At 41.5% G+C, this 26,607-nt stretch overlaps 1 protein-coding gene across 4 annotated transcripts in view; it reads left to right on the top strand.

The window, feature by feature from the left end:
* LNX1 (ligand of numb-protein X 1) overlaps positions 1 to 26,607 on the top strand; it is a 200,076-nt gene that overhangs the window by 156,281 nt on the left and 17,188 nt on the right. For all 4 annotated transcript variants that reach the window (XM_044294706.1, XM_044294769.1, XM_044294627.1 and 1 more), the window contains 2 exons: positions 5,693 to 5,870; positions 8,804 to 9,035. In XM_044294706.1, the coding sequence (XP_044150641.1) occupies positions 5,693 to 5,870; positions 8,804 to 9,035 (410 nt within the window). The remainder of the gene's footprint in view (positions 1 to 5,692; positions 5,871 to 8,803; positions 9,036 to 26,607) is intronic.

Raw genomic sequence — 26,607 nt, 5'->3', positions numbered from 1 at the left:
TGCAAGATCCTTGTAATGTGACATCATTGTGTGCAAGATCTCAATTCTATGGCATCACTGTGTGCAAGATCCAAGTACTGTGACATTGTTGTGTGCAAGATCTCAATTCTGTGACATCACTGTGTGCAAGACCCCAATTCTGTGACATGACTGTGTGCAAGATCCTTGTACTGTGACATGACTATTTTATTAATCCACCATCGTGATATCACTTTATTCATTGAGACTACTTTGTGTATTATCCCTGTCCTGTAGTATTACTATATATTTTTTCCGTGTAATGTGACGTCACTGTGTGTATTTTCTGTAATTCCACTATTGTGGCATTGCCGTTTGCATTATCCTTGTGCACCAGTGAACCCAAAATAATCATAGGTTTTTCATTTTCTCACTTTTCTGCGAATGATGGTCATGGTGGAGAAGGGCCACATGATTATTAGAGCAATTTCAAAGAGCCTTTTTAGGTTTTTGCTGATTTCTTTTGTGTTAAAAGTAATGTAAGTAAGGCCAGTGATACTCTGTTGTGTCATAAGTTGAGCGAAAGAAGGACACAAGGAAAATCCTTAGCTGGATTGGCCTATAATTAAATTATATGGCCTATCTCAAAAACGGCTTCTCTGATTTACAAAGATTGATTAGACGGGTGGGGATCTGACATGTAGTACCCCCACCGATCCGCTGTTTTGGGCTGCTGTGCCACTGAGCACTGAGAGTGTATGCAGGGGTGCACTACCAATAAGGCAGCACCAGGTAGGAGTAAGAGAGGGGCAGCCAAAAGTCTGTGGGCTGAAGGGAAGGGGTTAGGTTAAGAAATTAGCATTGGGGAGGGAGGGGCGCCGTTTCAGTTTTCGCCTCAGGCAGCAGAAAGGCTAGGTGCACCCCTGCGTGTATGGAACTAAAGTAGAAGGCTTTGCACAGTGTGTAGTTTCTGGCACTGGAGTACAGAAGCAAGTGAATGGAAGAGAAGCTGAAGCACCCCAGCATGGCCAGTGTACAGTGTGCAGTGCTGTCTGCTTCCAGCTCTGCAGCAGCCCGAAACAGCACTGCGTCTAAAGGAAAGAAGGTTTCTACATCAACATAGAAGAGGATTCTTTACGGTAAGAGCAGTGAGACTATGGACCTCTCTGCCTGAGGAGGTGGTGATGGTGAGTTCACTAAAAGAGTTCAAGAGGGGTCTGGATGTATTTCTGGAGTGTAATAATATTACAGGCTATAGCTACTAGAGAGGGGCCTGGATGTATTTCTGGAGTGTAATATTACAGGCTATAGCTAGATTTCTGGAGAGGTTGTTGATCCAGGGAGTTATTCTGACTGCCTGATTGGACTTGGGAAGTGGATGGACATATGGGGTTTTTCATTCTTCCAAACTATGGGGGTCATTGACAAACTGATATACACCAGTTTGTTGCTTATATCTGTCACAGTTTGTGGCGCAATTTGCGCTGCAATCTGCAACTTTTTCCCGCTCATGCCAGGACTAAAAAAGGGGGGTGGCAAGGGTGGGCCAGCAGACCCGTCTCAAAAATACAGGGGGGCACAGCGGGGCGTAGGAGCCATATTTAAAAAAAAACAGGCAGGGTGGTAGCATCAGCGGGGGGGGGGGCTACTCCGCAAGTAAAGGTATTTATCTAGAATTAAAAAAAAAACATGAAAGGTCCTCTTTAATGAGACTATACAAGGGAATGCGGCAATGGTAATGAACGCTGGTAATGACTGTATTTATACAGTAATGAATCGTTAAAAGCTCATTACATGGTATATGACAGAAGTAGGTCAGCAGCATCAGGGAAGACTTTGGATCCTTCACTAAATCCTTGTGATTTGCTGAATGGAATAGGCGAGGGAGATGCTGCACTATGTTCAGTGACGCTCACGTGTTGTGTCAGCTCGGCAGCTGGAGGGAGCGGTTCAATCTGCTGCGGCTTGTGTGTCAGACACGTGTTACTACTTCCAATCTGGGATTCTCTGATATAAACATTCATCTCGCAGTAAACATGAAGATCCCGGCACAGGATTGTGTTGCGTGTTGTGCCTTGAAAGGGTGATTTTAGAGGAACAGCTGAGCTGCGATGTAGATATAGCTAAATGTAAACTGATAATAATGCTTGGAAAGGTTTACATTGCAGAGGATGTGTCACTTGTGGCGGGAAGTGTTTTTTCTGGCTTGTGATGTTCTAAAGGTTAATCAAGAAAATATGATATCCATGATAAAAAACTGTGTTTTTTTAGTTTTTTTTTTACAAATAAGGTTTTCAGTGCACTGTGGGTGGGACCACTACATTAGGTGCACTTGGCTTTCCCTGAGTCATTACTACTGGTTCTGAAATTTAAGGAACTAAACAATAGAAGGTGGTGGCGGGTGGCGTTATGGCAGAGCACGGTGCACCAAATGGAGCAGCCAAGCCCATGGTGCAGCGAAAAACCTTACTTGCATCAAAATAGGCATTTCTCTTGATTAGATGACGGAATTTAACCAAAACAAGGTATAGTACTACCACCTGTGAAGGGACCTAAAGAAGGGAAGATGGCTGCGCTACTAAGTTTCCATAATTTCCATTAACTTGTATGGAAGGAACTGTTTCCATAGCTCTGGCCGCAGCATCCATGCTGGATGAGGTTAGCGGGGAAATACCTCTTTTCACTTTATTTCCCTTTAGCAAGGAGCGTAGCTAAAGGCTCATCTGCCCTGGTGCAAGAGTTCAGCTTGGGCTCCCCTTCATGCTGACTGATGCAAAAATTGAAAAGCCCCCCCCCCCCCCCACACACACACACACACACACACACACATACATACCAAATTCTTGACCTAACCTCTTTCCTCCAGCCAGAGGTGTAACTTGCATACACTTTCTATAATACCGGTGTCTTCTTATGTGGCACAAGGGTCTTTTGGCCCCTCAGGCTCCTGGGCCCGGTAGCGACTGCTACCTCTGCACCGCCTATAGCTACGCCCCTGCCTGTAACTTATCACGCCTACCTTCTTTAGGCCTTCAAAATTCCTACATCCAACAATGTAGAATTTGTTTTGGGTGGCAAAGGGAAAAACACTCTAGTAATAAGACCATACAAATACTAAAACTCAGTATTGGCTAAATAATATTGAGTAGTTTTGTGTCACCAAAGTAATCCTTTTCTACCAGGTTTGGAAATGTTGCTGTTTCACATAAACAACTCTTTGGTCAGTTTAACACGGGTGTAATACGTCACATTTGTGCATTTGTATTACAGCTGCAAGTCCCAGTCCAGCCATTGGTACAGGAGGAAGGTGTTATCCGTGACTGACGGCTATCTCTTTACTTAAGGTCCCTTAACACAGGACGACAGAGCAGCACAGCGACAGAGCGACAGAGCGTTTTGCTTATTCATTGTGTAATTAGGGTGCATTTACACTGCCAGATAATCACTAACGAGCGTTCCTATGAACGCCTATTAGCAATTATCTTTAAGATTGTTGGCCCGTGTAAAGGGCCCTATTATACACACAATGCTATCAATCCCTGAGAACCCCTCCTCCTGTACCGATAGCTCTTCACAGGAAGTTCAGAAAGCAAAGATATAAATGTATAAATTTCAGGTTTTACTGAATCTTTTCCCACAAAAATATACATCAATCTGCTCAGCTCCTCCTGCTCTGTAACCTGCTGCCTGAAGTTTGCATTGCATTTTTGGGTGATAGGTCCTCTTTAAAGGACTTTTATGGTATATCACATAGGGTGATTCCTGGTCCCTTTTCCCAGCAGAGAACTGATTACCTCTGCTCTTATGATTGGCGAGTGTCTCATTAGACACAGCCATAGCAATCAGTATTTTATAACATATTCAAAGAATACGCTGTATTTGTCTTCTTGGCTTGTTGTAGCTGCTTCACATTTGCATTATTTTTGATGCTTTTTTCTTATACATTGGTGATTTGGTCTAGTACGCCTAAGTTTAGAATCCTGCTTCCCATATCCATGTTTAACACAGGCCAATCATCCTGCAAAACAGCTAATATGAACTGTTATATGGACAGATGAAGAACATGAGTTTTAACCAATATTTCTACTGACTATATTATATAGCGCAGTACAAAGTAGTGGGAAATTTGTCTGGGATTGGTTTATTGGTTTGTGGTGGCTTATTTGAAGCCAACAATCAATAAAATAACCAGTATTGGTCTACCACATAATTAGAGGGAATTTTCTAAGAGTAAATCTTAATGCCACTATCTGATGCTCTCTATATTATCAAGGATTGTTTAGTTTGGGAATTCCCTTAAAATATCAGGCAGCATTTTTATACCAGATAGTATCTGACCATTTATTTCTTTTTTCAGTATATTTCAGTGTCTGGCTTCTGGCTTCATGGAAAATAACTCAATATAAACACATACATTATGACAGGGGCAGACTGGTAACTTAAAGTGGCCCTGGAAAAAAACCTATAAGTGGCCCCAAGATGTAAGCGGGTCCAAATTGATAGAAGCGGGGCAGCACAAGTAGGCAGGGACAACAGAAGTAGATGATGCCGACACACGTAGGGGGGGTCAGCAATACCATAGTGCAGCTGAAAATACAGCCACAGCAGAACTCAATACCACAGTGCAGCACTAGATGCTGCCCCAGAACCTGTCCCTCTGTGGTGCCCATCAATAGCGGCACATTCTGCCCTCCTCCAGTTGTCTCTAATTAATTATGGAGCCATCGGTTCCCATGCCTCACTGCAGTATTCAACTGTATCACCATCCTGAAGACACCATACAATTGAATTTAGAATGACATCTGCAGCCGCCGCCAGCATAAGTACCTGATGCTCCCAGCGTTAAATACTACTAAGAACATCAGATCATTATGTACTTGGCCAGCAGAAGTAAAGAGGGCTTGGGCGGCCCCCTCGACTTCGGCCCACCTGGAAATTTCCCTGTAGGGTCTAAAGCCAGTCCGCCCCTGCATTAAGAGTATTATTCCCAATCTTTACAACTACATTTGAGTTCATTTTGATGGTATTGTAAATCTTACTTACTCAATTAGTATACTGAGAATGAAGGGCATGCTGGGCTGGTTTAGCTCTAAGTCATCTTCTCTTTTCCTATGAATTGAGCCAAACTGCTATTTCCTGCATAGCAGGTGGCTGGGTTAATGCTGTGCAGGAACAACTTGGGGATACAGTGCTATATCGGCACCGCTTTCCCTTTATGCTCAATATTGTGAGGTCCCAGAGGTCAAATCCCCAACTATCAATATGCCATCACTCTATAGAGTGTCAGACTGCGGTTCCTTGGGCCCACCAGAGGAAATTTTTCCTGAGGCCTAACCCGTATATCATCAATAAAGTCTAATAGGTTGTGAATCAAACAAATAGACCCTCGTAGTAGGTGATTGGCTCCAAAGGTAATCAAAGGTTTATTTTTACTCTTGTACTTTTGGGGTCCACTATGGTATTAGAGGCTGAGACCACCAGAGGGTCCTCTGGTAATGTGGTGGACTACTAAACCCTGACTTTATAAGATGGGAAGTCTCCTTAAATGACAGTAGTGGATACGTGAAGAGATGACTATCCAAAATGGTAATCTCAGACTAGATATGATGGAACTAAAAATCTGGACTACCTAAGAGGGTGGTCTTCTCAAAGATACATTTTGAATACTGGAAATTGTCAATGATATAATAATGCCATATATTTCAATATCATAACCTTATCACTTTGTTACCAGAATGCTAATCGAACAGTACTATGTGTGGAGAAGGTTGTGAACATTGTTAAGGACCATTCAGAGTCACTGGGCATGACAGTGGCAGGTGGAGTATCGAACTGGGAGTGGGACCTGCCTATTTTTGTTACAAGCATAGACCTTGATGGTGTCATTGGGAGAGATGGGAGAATAAAAACAGGTAATCTTTTTCACTGTCTTGGCAAATGCTTGTACTCCAGTTATTTCAATGATCTACAGATGAAACTCTAAAAATTATACAATATTGTGCAAAAGTCCATTTATTTCAGTAATGCAACTTAAAAGAAATTACATTAATGTATATTAAAATTAGAATTTTGTGAAAAGGTTCAATATTCTAGGCCCAAAATGTCACACTCTAGTCAGCTAATTAATCCATACCCCCTGAGCAAAGGGGACCTCAAAATTGTGACTTTGGGGTTTCATAACCTGCAAGACATAATCATCCAAATTATACCAAATAAAGGCTTGAAATATCTCGCTTTGCATGTAATGAGTCTATGTCATATGTTACTTTCACCTTTTAAGTTGCATTACTGAAATAAATGAACTTTGCACGATATTCTAATTTTCCGAGTTTCACCTGTGTATATATGCACTATAGGTGTGTGAGCACATACACAGGCAAAGCATCAATATAAATGTACAGATATTTTCTGATAGAAAACACACATCAGAGGGAAACCATTTTATAATGGTTGCTGTCACCTAGCTTTGCAATGCGTTAGGGTACTTTCACACTAGCGTTTTTCTTTTCCGGCAAAAACTGAAGACTTGCCGGAATGCGCAGACCGGTAAAAATGTGAAAACAGATACAGGACGGATCCGTCTGTCCGCATGACAAGCGGAGAGACGGATCCGTTCTTGCAATGCATTTGTGAGACGGATCCGTCTCACAAATGCTTTCAGTCACATGCAGATCGGTGGATCCGGCGGGTAGTTCCGACGACGGAACTGCCCGCCGGATCACACTGCCGCAAGTGTGAAAGTAGCCTAATCCCACCAAAATTTTTACAATGCATTGAATATAGCATTTTAGTTATTGCAATATACATACAATAAAATATTACTGGTGTTTCTCATGGGGCTGAAATTCTGGTCCACCTTCTCCTGCATTCAGAGGTGGACTAACATGTAAAGTAGCTTCCCTGTTCTCTTCCTCCTCTCTGTGTTGGCATGCTGACCTTATAGTGAAACAGCCCAGACACCTTTCATTCATTCATGCCTACTTCTAAGTTCATAGAAATGTATAGCTATATCTCCCTCTAGACAGTGGACAATGGAAAAAAATTGGGTGGGCTGGCATTTCATAGTGCTAGTTATTGTGGAATCGCTGGAGCTGTGGGACTATTTTCTGCGCAAGGGAGATAGACAGGAAAACAGAGCTTTGGCGAATGGGGGGGAGGGGGAGTTAGCAAAAGATGACTGCAATGCACTCCTGAGAGATGCAGCTGCTTGATAGTCACATGGGACAAGCTGCTGCCAGCCCACAGAAAGTGAAGAGACCAGAGCTGCAGATAGGCGAGTAAAGAAGCTAAAAGCGGTGAAAAGTAGACTGGAGATCAGTGTTTTTTGCATAACTATACTGCATTTTTCCAGATATTTTTATTTATTTTTTCATTTGTGGGCTAACCATTTAAAAGTCTGTTTCTATTTAGAATTGTAGGTAAAACTTGTACAATTGAGACATCTATGGACACAGGGAAATGAAAGCGATGAAAACATTGTTTCTTCTGAGTTCTACTTATTTGCAGGCTTTCTTTTTGACATTTCGGTTCCAATTAGAATCGTTGTCAAATTCTTATGGTTAAGTGGCTGCTGGCTTCCATCAGTGAGCAGTACATTGCTGGGTAAAGTATGTGTGAGAGGGTCCTGAGTCACTCACTTATCTGAGTTGTATGCACATTCCACATTTCCCAGAACAGGCCCAGTTCTGAGTGCAGCTCCCACTTTCCTGTAAACTCTGTCAAACAAGATGTATCATCACACAAGTGACATGATTTTTTTGTTGTTGCTGTAAGGGTCACTGATGCTCAGCGGTAACGACTTTGATGCTGCTTTCTCCTTTCGTGTGCTGCTCTCAGAATTGGGGGGAGATGTTTTGTTTGCGGTCTTAGTGAAATGTTGACATGCTGCACATAGCCGGCTTCCTGCTGTCATAAAGCAATGTCACACGTTCTGACACCTACAAGCCTGGAAAGAATATATATATATATATACTTGATAGCTTTCATGTGCAGAACAATAAGTCAGATCTGGTCTCAGAATTGAAGGCAGGATTTCAAACCACAGACTGAAATGTTATGCAATGGGAATCAGGCTTCCGGGATGCTGAGCAATGCGCTGGATAAAATGAACCTGGCAGTGGGTTCATGAAGAACTTACTATGCATGTGTGGCCACTTCCACATTGAAATGAATAGGCGTTATAGTAATAGCACATGTTTTCTCTGCACATATAAGGTCACTTTTCTATGAAAACCCATGCCAAGACCAGTCTAGTGTTGGCACTGGTACAGTTCAAGTACCAGTACATTACTTTTGTAAACACCTTCTCCCTGGATTATCTGTATAAGACAGTACAGCAGAGTTAATATGGTTTATGGCAGCTGAAAAGAATAGGAAGAAATTGACAGAGAAATATCATAAATTATTACAGTCTTCTCAATATAATGTGTGTGCACCCCCCTCCCCAAACCCTAGAAAGTTGCAGGGGAGATGAATACAGAGCTTTATCTAGGTGTATAGTGTTACTATTTGGGTCTATAGCAGAACATTAGAGCTGTTTTTCAATCCCCTGCTTCTGCTCATTCTGTCACAGTCTACACAGCAAAGCTAACAAGTGAGCTGCAGAAAACAGGAAGGCTCAGTTTAGTGTTTTCTAAAAAAAAAAAAAAAAAAAAGCAATATTTGAAGATATTTTTTATGACCAGTCACGCTCAAATAAAATATACAGCATAGAAATATATTTTTAATAATATGATTTAAATAATATCTCACATTTTAATATATTCCTTTTAACATAGCTTTTTTTTAAATTAGACTCCACTATAGATAATAAGAACTACTAATGTTTTGTTTCCTCAATTCACAGGTGACATTTTACTGAATGTCAATGGTGTAGACCTAACAGGAGTCAGCCGTAGTGAAGCTGTGTCGCTACTAAAAAACTCTTCCTCCTCGTGCGTTGTTCTGAGAGCCCTGGAAACAAAAGAGTATGAGCCAGAGGAAGACATCGGCAACTCTCTGCTCATGGAACCGGTTCAAAATGGCTTTGAGAACAGAGAATGGTCACCAGTCTGGGTCATGTGGCTGAAGCTGCCTCAGTAGGTTTTTAAGATCTCATCTCCTACCAGAGAGTGGGTGGAAAGATATATGTTTCTTGGGCTGTTCCCTCCCTTGGGTTTATTATTCACTATGGTGATGTGTTGTAATTAATGCCAGATTTGCCTTTAGAACCTTTGCATAAAGAGAGTGTTTTCTTTCCTAATTGGATGTGTATCGGGCTGTAGTTAAGACATTGCACAGGAAGCACTGGGGATGATGAAGAAATGTTCCCATTTGTGAGGCCTTGCTCATATTCCGTTGCCATTCCTATGTGACTGCGCATTTGTCAATTGATCTAACTATGCCTGCAGCACCAAATGTTAGTTTATAAGCTGCCAATAGAGTGTTATTATTGTGGTTAGATTTATTTCAAGTACATGGACTGCACACATTACACAGGCATGATGAAACTTTAGGGACGACAATCGAGTAATAATCTAAAAAAAAAGATTGTAATAGATCCTTTAAAAAATAAACTAACCATCATGGCTGACGCAAGACGTTGACAACAGTTTAAGTTTCACAGACGTGAATGTAACATATTGACAGATCCATCATGGGCGTACACAGTTCTCATAGCATCCCATAGCGAAACTTGGGCTATAGTGGAAGTCAGGCAGCACTGCGCGTGTTGGTGGATGTAAGGCTGGGGGAATTATATAGAGGCATTTTATAGATGTAAGAATAAGGCATTTTAGGGCAGGACAGGCCCCTTCAGCAGATTCACATGTGACGAAATGGCCTGTCCGAAACGCATTATTCTTAGATCAATAAAATGTCTCTACATAGCTCACCCCTGAACTTCCATCCACCAATACTGGCAGCACCATCTGGATTCCACGATAGCCCCGGTTGATGTTCAGCCATCTTCTGGTGAACAAAGACACAAAGTGAGCAGCAGCCCTGTAGGCTATTAAGTGTTGTGCCTCCTGCACAATGGACACAGGTGAGCACCCATATGGCAGTGCCTTCTGTCTGTCTGGCAATACTATCCATATGCACTTCTCCTTCTCTATTGCAATAGCAAAACTTTGTATGAACCCTTTCGCCCCAACCAGTTTCCCAGTATGCATGCATCAAACACTTTCAGGTAATGTGGAAATGCTACGTGCGAATCCCCAGATTTCTGACAAATGAAGTGGAAAAAATCTTTAATCTAAAAATTTTTATACAAAAGTCACCGTCCATCTTACTCATCTTGACCAATTCGTTGAAAAACCAGGTGCTCAGTCTGAACATCATATTTCTCAATACATTTGCTAGACAACTCATAAATCTCCCCTTCCCTTCACACAGTATGTTATAAAAATGTCTGCCTGCAGCCACCACTAGGAGGAGCTCCTAGTAATGGTATACAGTTACCATGACACTCAATAGAAGCTGTAAGTACTTTCTTTGCACTGAGCTCCCCCTAGTGGTGGCTGCCACAAAATAAAAATAATCTAGATTAGGAACAGGAGAATACATCACTGGCCTTCTCTCCCCTAGCCCCCATAGCAGTCACTTTTGGTCTCCCTGACCTTATGATTACACTCACCCCTTATGACATGTCAGTTTTAGTATGTAATAAGAATGGATGAAATAACAATTCGGAAGTTTTTTTGGTGATATTTCTTTAATTCATTCTGAAAATAGTACTATAGGGATGTTACTCTATCTCTCTTCAAATGAGTACTTTATAGTGTTTATGAGGCAAGTATGGTATGAGTGATGTCATCATATGTCGGTTATGTCATAGTTGGTAATGAAGGTTCAAAAGCTTGAAGCTATGATCTATGAGTTTATACCATGCTATATCATTAGCCATTTCATGCTAAAAAGAAAATCTAGTCTATCCACGAAGGCCCCATGCATCCAGAACACAAAGAGTTTCATAGTAATGGCCTGACAAGGTCCAGATGTTCCAGGAGAATTCCAGTAAAGAGCTTGCCGTGTTGTTAGAGCCTTTGCTTTTTATTCTCTCTGACCAGTATATGGGTTTTTTGCTCAGGAAGCAGCTGTGTGTTTGTAAATCAGATCCCACTCCGGTGTATTGTAACACTAGGCAGTGACTGCTTGGATTGATGAGGTTGGGAGTAAAGCAGATTAAAGCCTTTTTGTATTGTTATTGCCCACTAGGAGTTGTCGATCAGAGGTCCCGAATGTGACGTGTATATGTATTATTTATTTTGTGTTGGAAACTGTAAAAATATATTAACTTGGAGAACATTTTTTAAAGTATTACCAGATTTCATATTTGAAATTAATGTAATATATTGGAGAATCTTGCATACTTTGTACATAGCGAGTTATGCCATGTATTCTACCACACCCAAAACTAAATACTAAATTCACACTTCCGCTTGTTTCTTGTTACCAGGGAGCATTGCATTGTGGGAGTTTAGTCAACGCAACACAAAGCTGTACACAAAGGGTACTTTCACACTAGCGTTTGACGAATCCAGCAGGCAGTTCCGGCAACGGAACTGCCAGCCGGATCCGGAAATCCGTATGCAAACGGATATATTTTTTTCCCGGGTCCGGATCCAGATCCGTTAGACTTATGCATTGATATACCGGATCCGTCTTTCCGAATCCGGCGATGTGGCTATTTCCGGAACACTTGGTTCCAGATCCGGCATTAATACATTTCAATGGAAATTAAGTGCGGTAGTGTTCCGGGATTTTGGATGGAAAAAATACTGCAGCATGCTGCAGTATTTTGTCCGATCAAATACCGTACAAGGGACTGAACTGAAGACTTCCTGATGCATACTGAACGGATTGCTTTCCATTCAGAATGCATTGGGACAAAACGGATGAATTTTTTTTCCGGTATTGAGACCCTTTACCAGATTTCAATACCGGAAAAGAATAACGCTAGTGTGAAAGTACCCTAAAAGTCACTTGTCTGACAGTAATGTAGAATGTAGTAATGTCTGTTTCCAAGGGCAACCAGCAGAAGTTGTACTTACTCAGTAATCCATATGGATTTAAAGGGGTATTACAGTTTAGCAGTTTATTAATTCTAAAGTGATGGATATGAAGCTAATTTTTTAAATATTTTATATCAATTCATCACACTTATTAGGATCTCATTCTATAGATAACATTAGTTACTGCTAAGGCATAGAAATCTGTCCTGGTAATGTGATGGACACACCGGTGCAGGACTTGTTACAATGGAGTAAATTAACTAATACTGTGCAATATATATAATGTGCCAACTTAAGCTAGTCAGTCTAAAAATGAGACAGATTTATCCCAGTTACTGACGAGTATGAAATATATGGAGCACCTATCAACTGTCTATTGTACCAGATAGTAGGTGGCTTACTTGCTTGCATCTTGCACCAGAATTTTGGCACAATTTCCCCTATTGAATAAATAGCATGAAGTATTGATACAGAAAGTACAGTATATTGAGACAACGGCACAGATTTATTTATGCAGTCTATTAGACCATATAAACTCAGATCAGCTAGTCAGAAGATGAGACAAATTTACCCCAGTGGCGTACATTGTGTTAGAAATTTGACACATCATGGCGCATGTTTATACAACATTTTGCACCAAAAAACTGTGTTGTCGGTGGCGTCACCTTCTCCCGGTGAGCACAGCCCCCAGAGTACTCAACCTCCCTGCTGCTCCACACTGCAGACTGTTTGTGGCCTTCCCCATCTGCTTCCTGGTGATCGCTCCTTTAAGACTTGTGCACACTCTTACTTGCTCTAAAAAGGGCCAGCACACATAGGATAATTTGTTCCCAGCCAATATTTAGGACAAAAGTCTCCTAGCTTGTCTAGTCCTACAAAGATGGGCAATTGCTTAGTTCTGACCTCCCGTGCCTGACCTCTAGTATTGACTTTGCTGCCTGTCCTGACCTCTGTCTAATCACTGTATAGAACATGTCCCTCCTACCCTGACCTCTGCCCAATCACCATTTTGATCCTGGCCCGCCTACTCTGACTTCTGCCTGATCACTGTATTGACCCTGTGCCAACCTGCCCTGACCTATTGCCTTTTTACAGTATGGCAAAAACTCTTCCTGTCCTGACCTTGGCTTGCCCTCTGACTACACTTCTACCTATCCCCTTAGCGCCACCCAATAGTGTCTTTTGACCACCGTGGAACAACAGATTCGTAATGAAGGTTACTCCTAAAGGTAGCAGCAAAGTCTAGATACCTCTACTGGGCTGAAAGGATGAAACAACCATCTGTTATTTTTCATGCAAATCAAAAATAAATGTGTCTAAATTGATCTGTGTCAAAATTATGGCCAAAACAACCAAGGAGAAAATCTAATATCTACACTGTACAGATAAATCAGATGCACAGGGAAGAAGGAACAGAATTGTCCATATTCTTTAGTTTGGAGGTTAGCCTTGATTCGTTTCTAGAGTCACTATCATAACGACACAAGAAACAAGTCCATATCCCGTCATCCAAGAAAGTATTTATTGACACTCTAAGATGATTGAATGAGAATGGTAGATGCCAGAGACGAATATTGTTACAGCTTTCACTCTTCTCATGTTCAGTGGGGAGCAGAGGATCCTCCCCACTGACCGACATCAGTCCTTCTTACATGTTTATGGAAGGAAATGACCCTGCCTCACTTTTGTACACACATTGTGTGCAGTTCTGCCATGTCACTTTAGCTTATATTACTTGTGACTGTCAATGCTGAATTCTCCATAACAGCAAATCTTTATTTGTCAAAGACAATGAGGGCATATCCTAGCGATATGCCTCCATTGTATGTGATGGCAAAACCCCTTTAATGATATCGCTATATGATATTACTGCGGTTTTGTACTCTTGGAAAAGTAAATTTAGGCAAAACCACCCAATACCATAACTCCAAGTAGCATTGGGTGTATGATCCTTTAGGCCTCATGCACACGAACCGGCTGCTCCGTGCATTGGGGGCCACTATTTGCTGGCCCCAATGCACCGGCACCATCCATGCCGCTGCCGCAGATGGATGCAGACCCATTCAATTTGAATGGGTCTGTTATCCATCCGCAAAGGTAAAAAAAAATAGAACATGTTCTATTTTTTTGCGGTGAGGAGGCACCGAGAGAATAGGGGCTCTGTGCCTCCGTGCCGCATTGCTGACCCATTCAAGTGATAATATTTTTTCTCTGGAACTCCACAACCGATTTCACAAAACAGGTATCATTTTAATCCGTATGAATAGGGCAGTATTTTATACTATACTTCCATTATGTCAACATATTCTCAAGTGAACTGCAAACTGATTAGAAAGCCATTTTGCAATGTTTATCAGCATATTTCTTCAAGTGTGGGAGGAAACTGCAGCACCCGGGCAAACCTCAAATGTTGTTCCCAGGACCCTAGTGCTGCAAAAGGACAGTGGTTACCAATGAGCCATCATGCCCAGAGCAAATAAAAGCACTGAAACAAGAGAGCAAAATGGTCACACTAAAAACTATAAGTTGTAAACATTTTTTGTTACTATATAGAGGGGAAAATAAGTATTTGATACACTGAAAATTTTACAAGTTTTCCCACCTACAAAGACTGTACCGGTAATTTTTTATCTTAGGTACACTTCAACTGTGAGAGACATAATATAAAAAAAATCCATAAAATCACATTGTATGATTTATTGTATGAATTAAATTATTAATTTCATTTTATTGCATGAAATAAGTATTTTATCACCTCCCAACCAGCAAGAATTCTGGCTCTCACAGACCTGATAGTATTTCTTTAAGAAGCCCTCCTACTCTGCACTCATTACCTGTATTAATTGCACCTGTTAGAACTCTTTACCTGTATAAAAGACACCTGTCCGCACACTCAATCAATCACACTCCAACTTCTCCACCATGGCCAAGACCAAAGAGGACAAAATAGTAGACCTGCACAAGGCTGGGATGGGCTACAGGACAATAGGCAAGCAGCTTGGTGAGAAGGCAACAACTGTTGGCACAATTATTAGAAAATTGCCAGTGTATCAAATACTTATTTTCCCCGCTGAATGTGCAGTATACATCAGAGTATACTTATACATCTATACATTTATATTACATGGAACTTAGTCACATAAACTGCACAATGCATGATCCAAAATTCTTGCATCTAAATGCTGGATTAGCTGAAATGACCTTAAAGCCCATCACTTATGGTTTCCATAAAGCAAGGACATCAATGAGAAGATGGCAGCACATGGGTGGCTAAGTGTCTTCCAGTGGTCCAGTATTTCTGATGATACGGCGCTTTGCCAGGCCTTACCATGCCAATATTTTTCTCTAATACTGCATTGTGATGGAGAATAGTCTCATATGTTTGGTAGTCTTCATCCATTGTCCCTTAATGTCACCTTATTCGACTTTCTTGATGTATTTTTGCATGTCCTTGTTAGAAAAGATTTCTGTAGCCAAGATTTACGATATTTATTCCATGTAAAGTGCTTGATAGTTCATCTAGCTGTATAATTACTACACAAATGCTACTTTCTGAGAAGACTCTCCGAGATATTTTGCTTGTGCAGCATTTCTAAATTTAATTCATTTATTGTAGTCAAGATTCAGACTTCATTTCTATTGCCAAGAATTAACAGACATGATTATCTCATTCTATAAAGTCATCAAAACCTCAGCCGTATGGAAGACTTCAGAGAATTCTCTAAAGTGTACCTGATTTTCAGTCTGCCTCGTGCCTTCATGACTTTTACAGACACCATATTAAGAATTAGGCTTCGCGCACACGAATGTATGTATTTTGCCATCTGCAAATTGCGGATTCACAAAATACGGATACTGTCCGTGTTGCATATGCAACCAAGTAACAGGACATGTTTTATCCTTTTGTGGAATGGACATACTCATAAAGCTTTCTGCGTCCTTATATCTGTTCCGCAAAAAGAATATGTCCAAATGGCATAGGTGTCCAAAAGATTTTCTTAAGGAAAACATCTAGAGCTAGTTGCAACCTCCATGATTATGTCGGCAGAATATAGATATATTGTAATGCCCCGATACAATCTGGGCATACTTAGAGGAGAGGGGATCCCACAACAAAAGCAATATGGATCCCCATTCTGGTCTATAACAACCAGCAGAATATGTTACCCTGTGTTAACCTATGTATTAGATCTTGATATGGTACATATACCCTTGCCCCTGCTATGATCATGTTAGTTTACCATGTATACCAGGAAAGCTCCCAACATACATGCTAAACATATTCACAGGATTACAGACAGAAGACAAAGGGGTATCTTTAGGCCTCCATCATGCCGGTATATGTAAGTATACTGCAAATTAACAGTATGGGATAGCATAGTAGACGTGCTATTCTTTAACTTTTTTATAATGGAATTCTATGGGTGACAGGTGCTACGGTATGGCACCTGAGGCATATGTGTAACATATAGTTTTTGGAGTATATGACAACTGGAAGCCTGAAAATGTATATGATCATAGCCTAAGGGTCATTTCAGTTAAAGGGGTGTTCCGGTTGGTTAGGGGATAACTATTAGATCGGTGGGGGTCCTACCACTGGGAACTCCACCAATCACGAGAACGAGGGCTCCCTTCTCCTGTGGCCGCTCCATTCATTTCCATGGGAGTCCCGGAGATATGTGAGTACTGTAGTAGGCTATCTCTGGAACTCCTTTAGAAATGAATGCCCGATCGGCCGCACCATTCATTTCAGAAGGGCTGCAGGGGTTATGGCGCCCCAGCAGTAGGCACCCCTCTGATCTATTAGTTAACCCCTATCCTGTGGCTAGCAGATAACTTCAACCAACTGGAATACCCCTTTGAACCATGTAGTACCCAAATCACAGTGTCATAGAGTCCCCAAATAGTACAGCCATAAAATGTGTGAAAAGCATTGGTGGCCCCTGCTGCTAGTCATTCTGATGGAGATTTGTGGAGGCCCAGGGGAATTTTCCTCGTTGTCTTCTTTCCTTTTGGCCCTGATGACAATACCTGTAGCACAATGGCGCCGATGCTGGGTTACACTAGTAGCTGCTCTAAAAGCAATAATACCAATTAGGACACCGGGTCTCACTATTTCACTCAATAACGTGACCTGACTCAGTATTTGTTCTTCTAAGCCCCTATAGCATTCACCGGGGATTAACTCATTAACTGCTATTGAAGCCAACGCAACTTAAGTGCTTTGGATACAACTGGCTTTGTTGCATTGTGAGAAACATTGCCTATGAAAGTCATTGACAAGGTCATTCTACTCTTTTACCTTCTACCTTCCTTCTCGTTCACCTTTATGAACTGAATGAATATATATATATATATATATATATATGAGAAACCTCATCTGTGCATCCATGCTAACATTTGATCATTGTCTTGCTGTGAAGAAGTTACAATTCTCTACAGAGACTTGATTTAGCTGTTATCACTAGTCAATAGGAATGGACATGGCAGGAGAAATGATAATCTGAGCCTTCAAATGAGAAGATCTACAAGATAGCCTAATTTTCACCCATGTATGGGATACCTGAAGTGACCATTGCAGTGTGCTATACTGTGCAGAGTGCTGCATTTACAATTTAGCCTCTTGCTGAGATATTTCAGCCAGACAGAAGTAATGCAAATGTCATACCCTTAGGTTGAATAAAATTCTTTATATGTGGAATTGTGCGGAGATACACAGGGTAGGACTGGGCCTCCAGGGTCCTCTGTCGGGCCAGGCTCTGATTCATTTTACTCATGTCTTTATGAGCACTAGCCATAGTGATTCCTTGTCAGTGACAATACAATATAGGACTGGACTATATGGCCAGGAATATGCTGAACTGAGATAGACCCAAAAGTCATATTAGATATCTATGAATGAAGAGGGTTGTGGAGTCCGCACACCTATAAACAGTGGGTGCTCGTGGAGGACTTCAGTCGAGTAATAATTAGATAATCCACGGCACACCAATATCGTTTTGCTTGTAAATTTATTTTGAACAAGGAAATTCAAATAGTGTCAATATGAGACTTATCGCGCCATTGTCAAGCCATATACAGTACAGACCAAAAGTTTGGACACACCTTCTCATTCAAAGAGTTTTCAAAATTTTCATGACTATGAAAATTGTAGATTCACACTGAAGGCATCAAAACTATGAATTAACACATGTGGAATTGTATACATAACAAAAAAGTGTGAAACAACTGAAAATATGTCATATTCTAGGTTCTTCAAAGTAGCCACCTTTTGCTTTGATTACTGCTTTGCACACTCTTGGCATTCTCTTGATGAGCTTCAAGAGGTAGTCACCTGAAATGGTCTTCCAACAGTCTTGAAGGAGTTCCTAGAGATGCTTAGCACTTGTTGGCCCTTTTGCCTTCACTCTGCGGTCCAGCTCACCCCAAACCATCTCGATTGGGTTCAGGTCCGATGACTGTGGAGGCCAGGTCATCTGGCGCAGCACCCCATCACTCTCCTTCATGGTCAAATAGCCCTTACACAGCCTGGAGGTGTGTTTGGGGTCATTGTTCTGTGATGGTCCAACTAAACGCAAACCGGATGGAATAGCATGCCGCTGCAAGTTGCTGTGGTAGCCATGCTGGTTCAGTATGCCTTCAATTTTCAATAAATCCCCAACAGTGTCACCAGCAAAGCACCCCCACACCATCACACCTCCTCCTCCATGCTTCACGGTGGGAACCAGGCATGTAGAGTCCACCTTTTCTGCGTCGCACAAAGACACGGTGGTTGGAACCAAAGATCTCAAATTTGGACTCAGACCAAAGCACAGATTTCCACTGGTCTAATGTCCATTCCTTGTGTTCTTTAGCCCAAACAAGTCTCTTCTCCTTGTTGCCTGTCCTTAGCAGTGGTTTCCTAGCAGATATTCTACCATGAAGGCCTGATTCACACAGTCTCCTCTTAACAGTTGTTCTAGATATGTGTCTGCTGCTAGAACTCTGTGTGGCATTGACCTGGTCTCTAATCTGAGCTGCTATTAACCTGCGATTTCTGAGGCTGGTAACTCGGATGAACTTATCCTCCGCAGCAGAGGTGACTCTTGGTTATCCTTTCTTGGAACGGTGCGCATGTGAGTTTCTTTGTAGCGCTTGATGGTTTTTGTGACTGCACTTGGGGATACTTTCAAAGTTTTCCCACTTTTTCGGACTGACTGACCTTCATTTCTTAAAGTAATGATGGCCACTCGTTTTTTCTTACTTAGCTCCTTTTTTCTTGCCATAATACAAATTCTAACAGTCTATTCAGTAGGACTATCAGCTTTGTATCCACCTGACTTCTCCACAACGCAACTGATGGTCCCAACCCCATTTATAAGGCAAGAAATCCCACTTATTAAACCTGACAGGGCACACCTGTGAAGTGAAAACCATTTTAGGTGACTACCTCTTGAAGCTCATCAAGAGAATGCCAAGAGTGTGCAAAGCAGTAATCAAAGCAAAAGGTGGCTACTTTGAAGAACCTAGAATATGACATATTTTCAGTTGTTTCACACTTTTTTGTTATGTATATAATTCCACACGTGTTAATTCATAGTTTTGATGCCTTCAGTGTGAATCTACAATTTTCATAGTCATGAAAATAAAGAAAACTCTTTGAATGAGAAGGTGTGTCCAAACTTTTGGTCTGTACTGTACATAGTATAGTTTAGGCCATAATGTGTCCCAACGTTTCGGTCCCATTTAGACCTTTCTCAAGGGATCTGAGGCCATACTGCAAAAGACGCTGGATTGGAAGCGCCTGGAGAAAGGTCTAAATAGGACCGAAATGTTGGGACACATTATGGCCTAAACTATACTATGTATATGTCTTGACAATGGAGCGATAAGTCATTTATTGACACTATTTGAATTTCCTTGTTCAAAATAAATTTGCAAGCAAAACGATATTGGTGTGCCGTGGATTATCTAAATATTAGATATCTATAACCATGCAATAAACTTTGATCTCCTGAATGTAGACAGAAACTGCTACATTAGTGCTGGCACTAATGAGTGGGCTTTAGTGATGCCCTATAGCCTGTTAAACAGCTAGGGAAGCGCTTAAGCCCACCCATCAGCGGTGAAGTCACTAGGAACACTGCTGGGCGGAAGCCTTCACCTAGCAGTGTGCTATTGTAAACAAATGCACTGCGCAAACAAGCGCAGGGCAAGGGAGAGCATTGAAGCATGAAATGCTTGATGCTTATATCAGGGGGGCCGGAGGGGTGAAGATGGGGATATGTCCAGGTTCAGCTCTGAACCTGGACAATCCCTAGTTTGCATCCGTTTCAGCTTTGTTACTAGTGGATGGGGAATCAGCTTATGAAAATGTTTCCCCTCTACTTTTATCATCTTAGTTTCTGTGCTCATGAAATAAGTGGCTTGTAAGAGATATAATAGACCAGTACAGTGGGTTTTCCAGTTTGCATCAACATCCATTAAAATGATCATTTATGGAGACAACTGCAATTTTGTAATGTATTTATTTTCCCTTTATTGCTCCTATCTCCTGTTCTGGGCTGTGGTCACATGACCATGTCCATGCAGCTCTTTCTTACTTCCTGTGATGTTATGTCCATGGGCGGGGCAGTGATAGGGGAGTGTCTATGTAACTAGCTGGTGGGAGGAGCTATAAACTAACTGGGCGGTGTTAGGGGCAGTGATAGGGGAATGTCTATGTAACTGGTAGGAGGAGCTATAAACTAGCTGGGTGTTAGGGGCAGTGATAGGGGAGTGTCTATGTTACTAGCTGGTGGGAGGAGCTATAAACTAGCTGGTTGTTGTTAATGGCAGTGATATGGGAGTGTCTATGTAACTAGCTGGTGGGAGGAGCTATAAACTGGCTGGGGGTTGTTAGGGGCAATGATAGGGGAGTGTCTGTGTAACTAGCTGGTGGGAGGAGCTATAAACTAGCTGGGAGTTGTTAGGGGTGGAGCTGGAGCTGTGGTAGAGAAAGGAGAAGTGCATCATGGGTTTGGTTGGATACAGCAACAGGAAGTGCTATTTACAGGATCTAAGAGGCCACTTTTTAGACAAATTCTAGGCACAGACACAGTAAATCTGGGCCAGTATGTCTAATCATGTCACAAATAATAATGTACCATATAACCTAAAAATGGCTACAGGCAACACTATTACCTCTATCCCCTGCTATTATGGCTCCAGTTCTCATTATGCACATTACATTATTAATGGATTCGTGGAGAGCCCTAGAGATATGCTTATATCACTTTTATAGTCAAAGTTGGCTTAAAGTGTCATCAAAGTTTGAAAATAGCTTTTCAAATTTCAATGTTTTTAAAGGGACATATCAAAGGTTTTGATTAGTGGGGGTCTGAGCACTGAGACCCCCACCAATCGTTATAACGAGGAGAGAGAAGAGATTAAATAGTGTGCTTTCTCTCCTCGTCACAGGAGATGGAATTGAGATGGGTCCATAGACTGTATTGAGCCCGTCTCCTGCGGCGAGGAGAGAAAGTGCTATGTGAGCTTTTGTCTCTACTCATTCTAGAGGTTGGTGGCTCTCAGCACTCAGATCCTCACAGATCAAAACCTTTGATATGTCTCTATGAAAGCCTTGACATTTGAAAAAGTATTTTCAAATTTCAACAGCACTTTAACCCTTTCAGCCCCAGAGGGTTTTACGTTTTTGTTTTTCACTCCCTGCCTTCCCAGAGCCATAACTTTTTATTTTTCCATTCACATAGCCATATGAGGGCTTGTTTTTATCAGGACAAGTTGCACTTTCTAATTCAGGTAAACAGTGAAGAGAAGGCAGCGCTCGCAGGAGGATAGGTCATCAATATCGGAAACCGGACAACCCCTTCAAGTATTTTCTCATTGTCATAGAAATGGGTATTTCTAAACCCCATTGTGCCAATACCGTGGTATACACAAAGAGAAGGATAGGACACTGTTTCCCCAGTGTGAGACATCACCCCAGATCAATATGATACTCATCAGTAGATTGATTTGATATATTTTCAGTTTGCCAGTAAAAATTCAGAGCTGTCCATGATTATTGGCTAGCCAGTTCAGAAAAAAAAAAAAAGTTGGCACCAAGACACATATGGAAAGACGTTATTAGCTTCCATGTCCCCATCTAACAGTGTTTCCTAAATATAGTGTACTACTTAAAAAAGGAGGGAATAGCATTGATCTGCCTGTTTGTATGGCTACAAAGTGTAACATGACTGCGAATTTAAAGGGTCTTTCCAAGGCCTTACTATTGATGCGCTCACAGTAGCGCCGCGGCTTTTCCACAGCTTTCCCTAGGCCAGTGATATCACGTTCATCGGTCACATGGTCTAGGCGAAGCTCAGCCCTATTGAAGTGAATGGGACTGAGCTGCGATACCAAGCACAGCCACTATACAATGGATGGCGCTGTGCTTGGTGAGCAGAGAGAAGGTTGCAGAACTACTGCCAGCACTAGTGCCTTCCCAAACAGCTGATCGGTCCCGGGTGTCGGACCTCCACCGATCAGATACTGATGATCTATCCAGAGGATAGGTCATCAGTATAATAGTTTCAGAAAAACATTTTAATAACTTCACAACATATGTAAACTTCTTTAGACTATCCTGACCACTTACATTTTTTTCTTTTTCCTTTTTCCATTTTTTCTCCATACCTACTGTATAATTTCCTTTCTGACATAATTTAGATTTGATTGCACCGTCTGTATTTTTTCGCCCTACCTTGATAATACTTTACCTTTACGAGGTACAGATATAGCTATTGTTATTTTGACTCACTTAATGCACTAATGCAACAAATACACATTACAGTAATACAACACCTGGTGATAAAGAGTGATCATTCTGGCCCAGTTGGTGTCAAAATGACGTTGGCTACATCTGTATGTACTCTCGAAAATCCCCAACTCTGGCCACCTCTGATGCAATGGATAACTGTAGTGCACAGCTCCAATAGTTTAGTGTTTCCTGCCAAATTCTATGCATAATATATATATATAATATAAATATGACCTTAACCCATCGAGTGCTGTTGCAGCACCCTGTTTTTTATCATACCATGTCATATTTGCTTTTGTGGTTGTAACCAGGTGTATTTTGTCCATATCCCTACCTCCATCCTCTTGTACTTCAGCTGAGTTCCTGCAAATATAAAATGTGTAAGCAATGTGCAGCTACCATTAGTACGTGTGTCTCTTGTTAGTGATGAGGTTTAGAACAGGATTTTCTAAAAACAAAATTTTTTATTCCAGTCTTGTGACTGTACATTTTATTTATTAACATATGGCATATTATACTACCAATTAGATGATATGTAACACATTGTCAAAGGGGTTGTCCCATGAAAAATATTCTAAATTTTCAAACCAGCACTTGGATTTAAATACTTTTTAATTGCATGTACTTAAAAATGTAGTATAGCCACTGAAATCTACCTGTAAAGCGCCATCTGCTGTTTGCTCTTTTTGTAATTTCTCTGTCCACCTCACTGAGATGATCGCACATGCTCAGTTCCATCCTTCAACTGTCACCAGTTACAGTGGAAAGAACATGCCCCCTAAGCTGCCAGCTTGAAATAAATCTAGCAGAGCAATGAATGGGGATATTTCTGATTCCATATGAGGTACGGGGCTGATTCTAAGTTCAAAATTTGTTAGAAAGAGACTTAGGCTGAGTTCACATCAGCGTTCAGCCTTTCCGTTCTCCTGCTCTGTTATAGTAGCCGAAGAACAAAAAGGACGAATTCCGCACATAACTAAGCCAAACAGAGTCTACGGACCTTATAGACCAGGGGTCAGCAACCTCCGGCACTCCATATGTGGTCAAACTGCAACTCCCAGCATGCACACTTGCTTGGCTGTTCTCAGAACTCCCATAGAAGTGAGTGGAGCATGCTGGGAGTTGTAGTTTCACAACAGCTGGAGTGCCTGAGGTTGCTGATCCCTGCTATAGACTATAATGGGGTCCCTTAGATTTCCACTCGGAGGAAGATTTTTGAAACGGAGACAAAAGTTGTGCATGCAGGACTTTTGTCTCTGTTTCAAAAATATTCCTCTGGGCGGAAACCTAAGAGACCACATTATAGTCTATGGGGTCTGTAGGCAATGTTCGGCTCAGTTATGTGCTGAATCCGTCCTTTCCGTTCCGGAGCAGGAGAACGGAAAGGCTGAACGCTGATGTGAACTTAGCCTTGCATGTACAATATTATATCTAATTTAATTTTTTTTACATTAATTAGGGGATAACCCCTTTTAATGTATTTTTGGATATTTAATAACAATGAGCTTTGTAACTATATTTTGTTTTTATAGTTTTTTTCATAAATTGTGTTTTAGCAAGAATATGACATGAAATCACTATGGAAGTGCTCAAATAATGAACTAACGAGCTTTATACTGTGTGAATTGTTGTCATCTCATTCTAGTTTATCATCACCAAATGTTCCTGACTTATTCTGGTGCCTGGTGACCTTGAGTGTTAACTCGTGTGACCTTACAAGGGTCAGATTCCACATCTGGAATTCTTTTCAGTATTACTGCCAAGATGTGGGTTACAGACTGAGAGCAAGTCATTTCTCGCATCATCCCCCCTTTTACATCCATCCATCCATCAAGGCCGTAAACATGAGGGGAAAGTTAGAAGTTGTTTTTGCTGGAATGATTGTAACCCACATGGTACATTTATTATCTGCACATTGCCGGTCTTGGATAAACAATGGCTTCGTCCCTCTGTGTGCTATAATATACAGAGGAGCCTTTTACTACAGGGACGGCCTAGAGCCTTTAGCCTCAGAGCTCATTTATGTTCCTTGCTGCATGAGCCAGGTTCTCCTGGAAAAGAGTTTATGCATTAAGTACGTAACATGAAACTTTTTATTGTGTATCAGTTTGTAATTATTACCATAGAAATTTTTCACTTTTCCAGATTCTCTTTCTTTAAAAAGGGACCAAAATTGAAAAGTTAATCCAAAATGAAAAATATTCAAATAATTAATTTGTCTGTTATTTATATAATACATAGCTATATACATACATACACTTTACCGGACCTGTAAGGTGTTCCCACTCCTTCTTCTCCCAGCCTGTGATTCTCTCCCTCTATGTAAACATCCGGTTTAACATTGTCCCAGTCATTCACTGGCCGTGGAGGAGAGCGTATTTCCTTGCATCATGTGACCGTAAAACATGATGTAAGGGGAGTCGCTCACCGCTGCAGCCAGTGATTGGCTATGGTGATGTCAAACCGGATGTTTACATCAAGGGAACCATGCAGAGCATCACAGGGTGGGGGAAGGAGTTAGGTGCTGGTGCCAGGAAGCAGGTAAGTAAGATGCCCTTTACAGGTCTGGTAGTCCCGTTCTTGTGCAACTCCTTTAAAGGGGTTTTCTGGGATTAAGAAAAGGATAGGTCATCAATATCTGAACAGCGGGGGTCCAACTCCCAGAACCTGAGCCGATCAGCTGTTTAAAGAAGCCATGGTGCTTCGGTGAGCACTGCCGCCTCTTCCTAGGTGATGTAACATCGGGTTTATTGGTCACAAGGCCTAGTTGCAGCTCAGTCCCACTCAAGTGAACGGGACTGGGCTGCAATTCCAAGCACAGCCGCTATACAATGTGTGGTGCTGTGCCTGGTTGGCTGTGAGGAGGCTGCATCACTCCCCAGACCACCGTGGCTTCTTCAAACACCTAATTGGTGGAGGTGTTAGGTGTTGGCTATTGATGACTTATCCTGAGAATAGGTCATCAATATGAGCCCCTTTAAATTGGAATCTTCCTCTTCGTCTCTTACTTCTACCTATTCTTTCCATTATACCCCATGTGATACATGTTCTTCTCATGTACCACTCTGACATACCATGTGACCTGTTTCAAACTATCCTGTCCACGGAATCTCATTTGAGAACTCTCTCTATCGGTGGAATGAAGGCTCCTGGCCTATCACTGCTACTTAATTCTCAGTTCCTGTTCTGATTTATCTTGTAAGATGGTGTCCGCCCCCTCCACCTTGGCATGCCTATGTACGAAACTTTTCTGGCTTCAAATGATCACAAGTTTTGGTGCACAGAAAATGCAGTTCTTGACACTTTGGAAATATTTGTGGGAAAATGGCTGAGGTTAGTTAGGTGAGTAGGTTTTACACCAGATTAAAATGTCACAATCTCACTCTAATAAGGGTCTGATGTAAAAACAGCAGTAACATGACAAATGACAAAATCACATGCAACGTTTAATAAATCTGCCTCAAGCGAAATATAAAATGTTAAAAATTCAACTGCAATAATAATTTTTAATAGTAATAATATCTGCAGCGTCTTTCTAAATCGCCATTTATGAAACTGATTCATATGCCATCCTTATATTTTTTTGACTGTGCCGCAGCACAATTCATTTGTAGCCGACGAGAGGTTTGTTTTTAAGGTGCCTTTGCCTGAAGTCAGACCTCACTTTGCTATTATTATTCATCTCCTGTGCTGTTTCATATCTCCAGAGTCCACAGATAGAACAACATTCCCCTCCACTGGCCCCAAGCTGTCAGGAGTCATTATGGATGTGTTTAATGGTTTCATGCACTGTAAATGAGATTTCTATGGTGCTCACTAGGGATGAGCGAATCGACTTCGGATGAAACATCCAAAGTCGATTCGCATTAAAACTTT

This window comes from Bufo gargarizans, chromosome 1 (genome assembly GCF_014858855.1).
Source record: "Bufo gargarizans isolate SCDJY-AF-19 chromosome 1, ASM1485885v1, whole genome shotgun sequence".
Classification (NCBI taxonomy): domain Eukaryota; kingdom Metazoa; phylum Chordata; class Amphibia; order Anura; family Bufonidae; genus Bufo; species Bufo gargarizans.
Note: the sequence above shows the minus strand (reverse complement) of the source record. Positions and strands in the feature narration are given on the sequence as shown.